This window comes from Acanthopagrus latus, chromosome 12 (genome assembly GCF_904848185.1).
Source record: "Acanthopagrus latus isolate v.2019 chromosome 12, fAcaLat1.1, whole genome shotgun sequence".
In the NCBI taxonomy this organism is placed as follows: Eukaryota; Metazoa; Chordata; class Actinopteri; order Spariformes; family Sparidae; genus Acanthopagrus; species Acanthopagrus latus.
The window spans coordinates 19,637,419-19,649,965 of record NC_051050.1 but is presented as its reverse complement, the minus strand read 5'-3'; the positions used below and the strand labels follow the sequence as shown (position 1 = coordinate 19,649,965).

The 12,547-nt window shown below is 41.1% G+C and overlaps 1 protein-coding gene across 7 annotated transcripts in view; it reads left to right on the top strand.

Moving 5' to 3' along the window:
- The window catches only part of ptpn13 (protein tyrosine phosphatase non-receptor type 13), a 50,364-nt gene that overhangs the window by 16,823 nt on the left and 20,994 nt on the right, over positions 1-12,547 (top strand). For 5 of the 7 annotated variants that reach the window (XM_037117814.1, XM_037117812.1, XM_037117811.1 and 2 more), the window contains 5 exons: positions 539-1,171; positions 7,426-7,518; positions 9,485-9,550; positions 9,946-10,045; positions 11,427-11,643. In XM_037117814.1, the coding sequence (XP_036973709.1) occupies positions 539-1,171; positions 7,426-7,518; positions 9,485-9,550; positions 9,946-10,045; positions 11,427-11,643 (1,109 nt within the window). The remainder of the gene's footprint in view (positions 1-538; positions 1,172-7,425; positions 7,519-9,484; positions 9,551-9,945; positions 10,046-11,426; positions 11,644-12,547) is intronic. The other 2 variants (XM_037117817.1, XM_037117813.1) reach the window with 1 other exon arrangement.

Sequence of the window (12,547 nt, the reverse complement as noted above, 5' to 3'; positions counted from 1 at the left end):
TTATGACTAATTGGAGAAACTGAGGACATACTGTACGCCTACCCAATTATTCATTTACTGTAGCAGGCTATCTGGGGCTGCGAGAGGCCCGCTGCAGGTCCTCAGTATGCTGAGGCCAAGCCAACGTATTAAAAGAGGGAAAGCCTGCAACTGACAGTGTTGTGTTTAGTTGTCGTGTCATGCTGATACTGTTGGAAATGGGCGCCAGGTTGGACAGGCACTCAAGCATAATGAAGCGCAGTGTATTTATTCAAATCAAAATCCTTGTTAATCCCTCTCTAGGTCCTCCACTGATCATAAATACCACTTTCTGTAATGAGCCGAGTGTTCATAACTATGTAATCTGCTTGGAACGTCTTTCTGATTATCTCTCACACTGCATACTCATACTTAATAATATGAAAGATGGATATCCTAAAAATAAATGCCACTGCTGTTTTTCGTTTTTCTTCACTGGTTTCAAGACGAAGATTTGGTGTGTCCATATGTGTTTTGAGGCTTGCGGTTTAATAAAACTTTGGTTCTCTCCTGTTCTCAGGGAGGAGTGCTGCCCCCAGGGTTTTGGAGCGCTACCGAGCCAGGACTCAGGAGCAGACGTCTCTTAACAGGGGCCTCAGTCGCTCCATGGGCTCTCTGCCAATCCAGGACCTGTTAAAGGGCGATGAGGGGGGAGCCCAGCAGTATTGCCCTTCTGACTATCACCCCAACTCTGAGTCCCCCACAGAACTTTACCCCAAACCCCCCTCACTCCAGCACCAGCACTCATATCCCTATCTACACCCTTTTCATCCTCAGCAGAAGGGCCGGCCTGTGGAACTAGACCGGAGGTCTTTACCCTTCCACAGTGGAGAAATAAGCCTCAGTCAGGCTCGGAAGACATGGGCTTCCTCTGTGGACTTGGCTTACATTGACCCAGAAGCTCTTCGTTTTGGGGCTTTGGAGGATGCGCGCAGGGGCAGCAGTGCCATAAGTACCCACTCGATGGGCAGGGTGAAATCACCCTTGCAGGCATCTAGAGAGAGGGATTCTCGTTACCCCGAGTTTGGTGGGCTGAAGAGCAGGAAGCCTCATCACCACTCAGCCTTATCGGTAGGCTCGGGCCTCCCTGGCGCCTATGACAGGATAAAGGAGAGACAGAGAAAGCTTCAGGTGCTGAGGCAAGCAGTGGATGGTGAGTATACTTTCTTAAAATAAATGTGCAGTGAAGAGGAGCAATTATTTTCAGCATCTAGACTGAGATGAATTTGTCTTACATTTTGAATTGAGTCACCAGGTTTGACTGCAAAGTTGTTTTTATGTCAAGTTCCTTATGAAATATACAAGGCATGTCTCTTTCCACAAGAATGTAAATCAAACTGGGATTTAGTTTGGCTTGTGCAAGCGCCAATATGGTTCATGAGAATTGTTTGTTGGAAGGTTGAAAAGCTTTGGAATCCCCCACATCTTCTTTGATGTCTGAATTTGGGGGAAAGTGTCCAACGATTTCTGTAATTTTCCGAAATCTACAATCTGACATTCCCACCCACGTCTCACTGTAAAAATGCAGTCAGTGTTTGACCTCACTCAAGCATTCTTTTTTCATTATTTACATAACAACAGTATTTCTGCCATTCTTTACATTTGAAACTAGGAGTTGCAAGGAGAGTCCTTGTATTAAAACACGATTTTGACGGACGACTTTTCATCCCAGTTTTGAGTGTGGCCTTTTTCAGAACAGCTTCAAATGTTCTTGTCTTGCACTGAGATTGGACAACACATCCTGTGATCTCATAGCCTGACATAAAATCTTGACATTTCCAATATCATTGATTGTTCAGTGTAATGGTTGTATGGTTAGAAGTTAGTGGGAGTAGGGATATACAATCTGGCCAAAAAAATAATATTGTGCAATCATGATCCACACTTTAAGTTGTGGTCTCAATTTTTAAATTCCCTTTAGACTATAGCCAAAGTGAGCATAAACCATGGTTTTCTCCATTTGCACCATTAAAACAAAATGTTGTATTAAAGATGGTTCCTACGTTGCCACGTTCTAAGTCATGTTGCATTATTTACATCACCAAAGGAAGAGCCACGTAACATAATTCATCCAGTTGGAACAGTTATCAGGTTGGGTTGGCTACATCCCTCTGCTGGTATATGTTAATGTAACGTGGATTTTCATGGTTCAACAAAGTTCAACAAAAGAAGTAAGGGGACACTTAATGCTGCAAACTCTATGATTCGCCTGAAAAGTAAACTGTAGTTGTCTTAAAAATTGATCATGATCCAAAGTTGTCAGATTGCCCACCTTTTTAAGAGTTATTGATTGAGACTCAAACAATTTAAACAGCCTCTGAGAGACAATAGTCACAATTTGAAAAAGTAGTTCTCTTAATGAAAATAACATTGATTCACTGATCACACACAGGTGTCCCATGTAAGACCAGCAAGCTGCAGTGTTGTTTACCTGCACCTTACAGACTCTACAGACATGTTTTTGCAGCTACCGCTTCATTTAGATCTTAAATCTTTTTTAACCCTTTTGTTTTCTATTTTCATTGCAACCGATTACACACACAAATTACGTGGTCATAGGTGTTGAAGCATAATGAGATGTTGGTGACTGACCTGAGCTTCAACCTGTGTCATTATTGTGTTATGTGTTGTGCCGGTTCTTTGTTAGAACAGGTTGTGAGCGAGCTTCATTATTTAAAGATACTAATTTGATGCTAACTGTGAGGTAACCCACATTTAAAACGGGAAAATCCCAGCTTTAGTCTGCTACTAAGACAATTAATAAAATCTTCAGTAAACTATAGCTTAACAGGGTTCCAGCTGTGTCATTGAGATATATGGGAAATGTCAAACTGTGTGGTAAAATGAATTTATCCGGCAATAAAGGAGGGTACAGCAGTGTGTGTGAAGAGGCTGCAGGCAGCAATCAGCTGGGCAGCACTGGGAGTCGAATATGTGACGGTGACTGAATGACGTGAGCAGACACTGGGACTAGTTACAGGTTGTGTGTCTGGCTGTAACTACCATCTGGGATGGAAGCTGGGTGCTGGCTTGAACAGAATATCATTGGTGGTGGCTGTGCAGCGATGTTTAGACAGAATGTATGAGTCACTGGTACAGAGGTTTCCAAATGGCTGATTCTAATTACAGACCAGTTTAATTCTAGCCTGCTGCTAACTGTCACACATGCTATGTCGCCAACATCCTTACTCTTTTCGTTTTTCTTTCTACCATGCCTGGAAACAGACAGATATAAGCACACATATGCACAAGGTCTTTACATAATCGCTTGCTTACACCGAGCACACACAACACAATTGTTTAGTACCTCAGCAGTCAGCCCCAAGAGCTTTAAGTTTCCCTCCAGAGCTTATTGAATTCTCAGTAAAGTCTCTATAGGCAGGTTAGTTTTTATGCAGAGTCACATGGGGCTATATGGGCCTACTGGCCATCTGGGGACAGCGGAGGAGCATGAAGTATGAATGGTTTCATACAATAAACCACTGTCCTCTACCTCTTCTTCCCTTTTGTCCTCCTGCTGGTTTCACATACTCCCCACTCTGCAGCTCCCTCCAGCCTCCAGCCTCCAGCCTCCCTGCTTTTCTGGCAGCTATTTTTAATGCTGACCGATCCACCAACTGACGGCATTCTTCTCTATGAGGCTGTACTCTACTGTGGCTTTTCATCCCCACCGAGTCCTGCCTTCCCTCCCTTCCCTCCCCTTTGCCTTTTTGCTGATTGTAATCAGAATCACTTGGTATTTTAGATTTCATATGATAGTGTGAAGCAGAGAGGAGCTGCTCATCGGTGGGTAGCCCCAGTCTATTGTCCGAGCTATCACACTGTATATGTTGGTCTGTGCTTGCTGACAGAGGACTGAGTGGATCTTTGTTTATTTTTTTCGTCAATAGCCTCTGATTATATTAAATCATAGTTGATATACGACAGTATGCTGATGCAAAGGAATGTTTACTACCATCAAATTTAACTGAGGTTGACTATGAAGCCCAAATATTCTTGTATTCCATCTCAAAGCTATTTCACGATAATATGAATGGGGCCTAATTGAGTGCAGACCATTTGCAGGGCCTTGTGGATGTGTTACTTGGCAGAGACGTCTTTTTTCTTTCTTCTTCTCTCACTTTTTTCTGTTCTTTTCTGCAGGAAAGTGATGGCGCAGCAGTGGTCAGTGCTCTCAGGTTTCACCCAGTTACACACTGCTTCTCTGCCCTCCTTTGTGTGTGTGTGCACTCGAAACTTGTGCTCAACTAAATATGTATTACATGAACGCAACTAAACATTGTGTGTGTGCATGCCTGTGTGTGTGTGCATGGGCATGTTTATACCTGGTCCCCCTATGTCTCACCCGGTGCCTCTGCAATCCTCCCCACCCCCCTCCTTATTGGTGCCAAGGTGCTTCAATCAGGAGAAACTTTCCTAGAGGCTATAATTGGAGTCATGCGTAGCGGATGAGGGAATTCCAAACATTATTGGACTTTTCCGGCACTTGGCAGCAGGTCATGGGGCTTTGGGCCCGGGCTGGTCCAGCTTGGACAAAAATACAGAACACTGCTACCTCAGGGGAATGGGAGGTGTTCATGGAAGTACAGCCCTCAAATTGTTTGTAAATGTATTAACATTTGTAGGTTTGTTGACTCTGAAATATATATAATATAATATAATATATATATATATATATATATATATATATATATATATATATATATATATATATATATATATATATATATATATATATATATATATATATATATATATATATAATATATACATACATACACACACACACACACACACACACACACACACACACACACATATATGTGTCAATGGATATTTTCCCACTTGTGGATTTTTTTCTTCACTTGCAGTTTCATAAAATCGGCACTCTGTGTTTTTCTTCTGAGTCATCATGTTAACTTGAGGGGGGAACTTCAGGGTTCCTGTAAGCTATTATTCATTTCAGCCTACGCTTTAAAGGGAGTTCCTTCTTTCTCCCTGGGACCACCAGACTTTAAATAACCCCACAGTCTGAGTTTGTGTCTCTTCTCAGCTTGAACAGCTCAAAAGGCCATAGCCTGTAAAGGCCGTTTGTGTATTTACTGAAAAGTTGTGCAAAAGTGTCAGTTCGGCAGGGAATCGAGGAGAGGGGGGCAAACTGGTATGTGGGAGAAAAATTGAGGAGATAAAGGAAGGGAAGAGAAGTAAGGAGATAAATGCAGGTTGCATAAATTGTTCCCTGGAAATTATGTTGAAATGTGTACGAGTGTGCGTGTAACTCCCTAAGAAAAAAAAACAGGATTGAGTTGAGTAAGAAGTGAGTTGGAGTAAGACTCACAGAAAGTATTTGATCTTTACTAAAACTGGTTGTCAATGACTGAAATTCTCCCTTTTTTCTTTTTTTTTCTTTCATTGTCTTTTATGTGTGTGCATGCTTGCCACTCATAAGCTTTACTGCTGTTGAGGTGAAAAAGAAAGTTTTTTATTTGATTATTGCTGTCCGTCTTTTGTCTTTATCTGTTTTGATAGTATTTCTTGGGATGTAATAACATTCAGTGGGCAGAAACAGCAGGAGGCTATTTTTTATTTATTTCAAAAAAACTTTTTATAGTTTCTCAGCAAGATATCACTGTTGATCTGTCTTATTTTGCTGTGCCCCTGTCTGTCTCGCATTCTTCCATTGCTTTGAAGGGCAGTAGTTGTTTTTGAGGTCACAATGAAATGTTGATCCCAGGTTTCTTTGGGGGGGATTTCTAAATATGCTGATTCACTCTCAGGTTAAATGTGACCGACCAGCAACCGCATGAGACGGTCATTTGTTTGAGCAGAGAGTCAAATCGTGTACAAAGACTGAAGTTTCTCCCTGAGCCACACTCAAAACATTTTTTCACAGCAATTACAGTTGTGGTTCTGTTGTGTTCAATATGTCATGCATCGCCCCTGCACCATAGGATTCCACATGAAATCATAACATTGGCAAAGATTTTTGTTAACTGAAGCTTTCATTACAGCTTTTATTGTCAATCAACCAAATCTTTAGGCTACCTGCAGGCTAATCTAAGTGTACGAACCGCACTTATCAATCTTTCAAAGCTACAAATAGGTACATGCTCCATCACCATGCATCGGGCGAACAGATGTGTGGTGCTCATAACACTTCCACTTCCATCCATAGGGTCACCAGAATCTACAACACACAAAACTTTGTGTAGTTGCTTTAATTTAAATGTTACTGTTCATTGTTGTTGTTGTTTTCTTTCTTGTCTTGACATGTTTGTTTGTTTGTTTTGGTTTCTCCCTCCTGCCAAGCTGTAATATAATCAAACTCTTCTAATTTTTTTACAAAAAGCCCCTTTTGGGAAATCTTTTTAGTAGTGGAGGGCCCTTTTTTTGTGGCAGAAATGTGGTTCTCCGAAATTAACATAGCTGCACATATAGCAACACAGTGGACAGTATAGAAAAAGTGCATGTGTGTGACTATCTGTGCGTGTATGTGTAAAATATGCAAGTATATACAATGATACCACATAAAGCTGAAGCTAAGACGGTAAATTGCAAGGTAATTACACTGAAGAAAATGCTTCTCAAAGTACTGTTTAAGTGACTCAAGGACCAGCCGAAGATGGAAAACTATTTTAATGCTTTGTATTTAGAATGTATATTGAAAAAAGACGTCATTACAAAGAGAAGTCTGTTGTACTGTGAAACTCTGAACTAAGATGTCTTAGTAATGACAAGGGAATGCCACTTATTCAAGCTATGTAGCTGATACTGAAGAGCAGGACCTTCAAGTTCTGTGCAAGAAGCAAAATACAAACACATCAGTCAGTGTTAGTGTTTAGAGTGTTTATTGGGTTTTCCTGTGTTGCCACAGATGTTCAGTTCATCATTGAGTTTATGAAGCATTGCTCAAAGAGAAGTAAATGACTGTGGTGAGCCCGCCTGTACTTGCTGTGGTTCACCCAGTCAAGCAGGACAAAAGATTACGCCCTCAACAAAAAGCTCTCTAACCTGACAGGAGGCATGCCCACACACACACACTTTTCAGTCGAGTTGCAAATGTTTTTCATTTGGGCTGTTTACCAACAGCATGACTAATACCTGCTTTGTGTGCCACAGTCAACTGGTCTGGGGTTACATCAGTCGGAGAGTCCTATTAAAAGAAATGGTAGCTTGTCGGTTCAGCTGTTGCTGGAGAGATACAACCGTTTGTGAGGTTCTTGAAAAAGAAACAGCTTTATCTTAACATCCCTCTCAAAGACGTCCATATAACCATATTTAAGTTTTCTGTGCATGAAGTTTATGTTTGATCTGTTTCATCATTACACAGACATCCTCTTATATTAATACATAGTTCATGTTATATTATTTTTACAAGATTGACTGATGATCTTCGTCTTCCTTTAGATCCAGTCCACACCCACCAGAGGTACCACAGTGATTACAGTTCATCAAGCGAAAGCCCCTCGGTGACCTCCTCAGATCCAGACTACAGGCAAGGTAAAAGATGCTTCTGAGGACACCGTAATCATCTTAATACTTAGACTAATACTTAGACTACTTAGACTTAGACTAGGCACTGAATGCTGCCCTTTGACATCCTCATTCCAGTCCTGAGATAATTTTGTTAGTCGTGCTAATTAGCTTATTTGTTAGTTCAGTCTGTTACCAAGCACAGAAGTACTCAGTTTTAACTTTATGTAAAGTTATTCTCGACGCCTATTCCAGAGAGTCCCTGTCGCAAAGTAAATTCAAAGCTGTTTGGAGTAAAGGCATGGTTTTTGGGCTGCTTGAGAGTAACTCATTATTGTTCTTTATTTCCTCATTACACTGATGTTGTGAATGAACTGATATGTATTGAAGTCTCATTGGCTAGCTAAATGATGCATTGATCATCCAGAGGGAGGTTGAAAGAGCGAGAAAGCGGGAGGGTGGAAAAAGAGGGAGGGAGAGGAAAAAAGAGTGCTTGGGGAAAAAAAAACTGCCCTTGACCTGTGTGTATTCTCTTCATGTCTGTGATATATTCTATAGATAAAGATATTATTAAACCTGTAGCAAAACGCTGCTATGATGTCGAGGTGACTGTCTACAGGGTGTTTTCAGATCTGAGAACTAGGCACACGTCACACTGAAAATAGCCAAGACTCTGAGTCTTTAGATAAGGCGTCACCGCAGCGTCTCTTGACATGCACCTGAGAAGCGCAACTCATGCATCCCGTGTGGCCAGTCTAACCTGTTAACATAGATGCCAAGAGGAAAAGCAAGGGGTCACGCCACGCAGCAGCCCTACACACGCATCCAGTGTTTAGTCTGTAAACTACGTTTGTAAAGATGGCAAACTATACTTTTTCATATGTACATAATGTCTCTTTGTCAAGAAAACTAAAATTTTACAGGGGAAAAAGTGGATTGTGTTTTGTTTTCTTTATTTGAACACATTTAAATTCTGGGTTTTACAGGTCACACATAGGGAATGTAAAAGTCTGGTGCCTTGGCACTTCACTTTTTTCCAAATCTGGCCCTTCTAAAACAAAAGTGGAATTGGCCTGTCCTACACATATGATTTGTGTGTCTGTTCAGACTATTCAGCAACAGGTGGCAGGTGCTGCAAGCACATTTCTAATCTTACTAATCTGTTATGTGTGTGCAGCAGAAGTAAAAATGAAGAACCAAAGAAGGCTATATTTTAAAAGATTGCTCAAATTTTCCAGGCCAGTAAGAACATGTCCATTACAATTGACAAAATTACAAAATCTATTATTCACACTGGGATTACGTGGAACTCATTCTTGTTCCACAAGATCTAGAGCCCTGTTGGTTTTTGCTTTACCCATCTAATCATGGGCTGATTTACACCTGGAACGGTGACCGAAGTGTTTTAAAGAAAGCCAGCACTGGTCTGGGATTCAAAAAGACTGGCGTATGAATTATTCGTTGCCTGTCCATCTTAAAGCCAGATTCCGTGCTGTCTTTATGCCAAACCACATAGACTGTATTTTATGGGCTACACTGAAGACAGTTATAAATTTTGAGAAGCACCGTAAAGATCCTTTTGTAGTTTCCATGTAATTGCCATGTCACTCACTCACTTGGTGCTGCTAATGGAATTAGGTCATGTCTTAAGCAATTTAGGATTGCACAAGATTACTTCACCATCACTGTCAGTGTAAAATGAAATTGTGCAATAAAGAAATTACTTAATACAGTATCTTGTAACAAAAACTAATAGTTCAAGACTTATTTTCCGAGCCAAGCTGTAGAAAAAAACCCAATACCACTGGTTATCATGACAATCTGGAGATGTTTCACACAATAGGAGAAAGCATAAACATAATGGCAACTCAGACATTAAGACTGGAAACATATAGTTACGCACATGTTTTTATATATGTTTGTAAAAATGTATGAGTCACTTAACTCTTAGGCATTTACATGCAATGTGCTTTTGCTTTGATAATGATTTCAGACGACTGGAAATTCAAGAGTCATTTACTCAAATGTGTCAGTGCAGTGGGAGACAGAGATAACAAAGGTGAGAAGCACATTTATTCAAGATGACCCACACCCATACTCATGCACCGCTGCAGGAAAGTTTGGCTTTGAGCTCAGGCAGCTGGGAAAAGTTTAGATTTAGTGCCAGTTTTAATTTGAAAAATGTATATAACTCAGCACATTATGTTGCTATAATGCTGCAGTCCTTTGTAGGCAAATTGAAATCAACAGAAATCCCATTTGTAGTGCTGGTTTGACCTGATTTGAGTCTCCTATAACTACTCCACCTCCTCCAACACATGTTCATACAGGTATATGTTTCCCACAGTGTGGGTGTCTGCATCTGGAGGGTTGTGTTGTGATCCAATTTTCTACTGAAAACAAAATGTAATCCTTTTTGCGTGTGTACAGCTCATCCTTCTGCGTCTCTTCCAGCTAAGAAGCCAGGCGATGTGAGGCGGTATGGCTCCCAGCTGGCACTCTCCTCTGAACACGACGCTCTGTCACTGACGAGTCACAATGCACACAGGCTCAGGTAACACACACATGTTGTGTTTTGTCCCTTAAGCAGCCAATCTACTGCTACTCTCATCTTCTTTCTGCCACCCCAGTTGCTCAGAGTAAACTGATTTCGAAGCCAGTTGTAATCTACAAATTGTTGAACTAAAAAGTTTGAGAAATGTTGGTTTTATTGTATTGTATCCTTTTTTTGTATTGTACGTTGGTATCAGATATATCTAGATTCCCTTTTTATTTTGAAAGCCTTTTAAAAGTCAGACTCAAACAGTTTGCGATATGAAAAGCTACATCTATTCAATACCAGTACCTTTGTGATGCAGCACAGTAAATTAACATCAGAAAAACAAAACATAAATCTGTTTGCAGCACAATGGATGTGTGCTGTCATCTACAGAATACTGTCATCACATAACAGCTCTGAGACAGGGCACTTATTAAATGTGACAAGCATCACAAACAGGACACTGCTGGAAACAACTCTCTGAGAGTTGGACGGAAAAGTTGACTGAGCCTACTCAATTTTTGGCTGATTAGCTGGTGCGTATTCTTCGTTGCAGACTTCAGTTTCAGGTGAAAATTGTTTTTTGTTTTTGTTTTCCCCAATTCGTGCTTCCAAGTAAATTGCATTAACATGAAATGTCACCAGATGTCTGCTTCAGAATACCTTTTTTATGAATCACTCAGTCCCTCACTCTGGCACATTTCCCAACAAACCTGATGTTCACCAGAGAGCAACACTGCAATGTAACTTTACAACTTAGTCCGCAGAATCTTTCCTGTCTGCATTGCAGTGTTTCCTAGAATTGAGAAAATTCCACACCTATATTATTTCATGAGTTTCACAACCTGCCTCACTGCATAGAAGTGTTTACATCTTGAACTGAATGTGTTTATATACATTTGCTTGTTTGTTCCCCTGAGGAACTGGTCCATGCACTGAAATCCCTCCACAGTAAAAGGAATCCGCCGATGAAGCCACCCTGTTCGGTCCTCTGGGCCACACACAGCTGGTGTGGCGCAGCAGGGTCAGCTTCATGCTTCGCTAGTGAGGTCATCCAATGTGACATCCACATTCAGCAATCTCTATCTCTCTAATCTCCGGCATTACAAAGAACTGCCTCCTAGCAAATGCACAGTGCACTTGTTTTCCATTGATGCTTAATGAAGAAAATACATCCACTAGTATTTGGTGTTTTTGTTTGTCTTTTGTGCGTAAACACATTGTGTCTGACATATTCCCCCACATGTTTCTACTTTAAGTTGTTCTTTTATGGAGAGAGCAACAAAAAAAGCCAGTAAATAAGAGAAAATACTCACAAGGCACTGAACAACAGCTTTTTAACAGTATCAGAATGTTCTGACACCAACCCTCCTCCTCTCTTTTGTTCTCCTTGTAGGCAGTATGAAGGGGCAGCTGATGAAGGTCTGGCTGGAGCAGAGCTGCTCCTCCAGAAGCAGGAGGAGGAGGTGCAGCGACTCCAGGCCCACCTGGCCAGCAGGCTGTCCAGGTCTAACCTCTACCCCACAGATGACACCCTGGCCCCAGCTCGCACTTCCATGCTCGACCTTCGAGACCCTCTCTACACCTCCTCAGTGCCTCTGCGCAAACCTAAGGTCTTTGCTCTACATTGGCTCAGTAAACTCAAGGATAAACTTTGTTTATGATGACAGCAACTCATCTTATTTTGCTGCGTAAACATTTATTTTGTTAATCTGCAAAACTTCCTTTATTGCTATGGAGCTGTTCATCACATATAAACACAAACACACGACACAGCCAAATCCAATCCAGAAACTGGTTAAAGATTTCAACACGCTCACTGTAATGGGAACGCCCTCCCCCAAGGTCTCACCGTTTATCTTGCAATATTTGATGATGGATGTACAAATTTACCTCCCATTACCTCCTCCTTGTTTGCAACTAGTTTGTTAATACCGTGCTCACTCGTTGTTCTGTGGTAAAACATCATTCATGTCTGCCTCCCTTTGGTGATTACACATTTGTGGGATCTTTTTGGGTACAGTCTGATTTATCCCACCAACTATCACAAATTGTGAAAATGTGCTAACAGAAGTGGGAAAACAGACCAGATATTGGCAGTAAACCTCAAATACTGTACATGAATCATATTCCCATTTGGTTAATTATACTTGCAAAGGCGAGACATATTCGCTGTAGCATGTTTATGGTAGATTGAAAACTGATGTCATTTCGGATGTGGGGGGTTTCCAGTTAGTGAAACAAAAACCTTTGAGCTAGAACGAAGGAATCTTGCTCTTCCTCTTCTGGTGAGACTTGATTACAGCAGAGAACCAACAAGGAAGTGTGTGGGCAACACTGGGAAACATCACATGAGCTGCCGTCATTTGAAATCTCATGATCAGAGCAGCTATTAAAACAGGTGTAGAGAAGAAGGATTTAAAATGTCTTTCAGAGTCAGTCATGCATGTCTGTCAGAAGTTTTTGTATTGAAGCTCAGAAGTCATTACTGGTGATTATATTTCATACAGATCATCT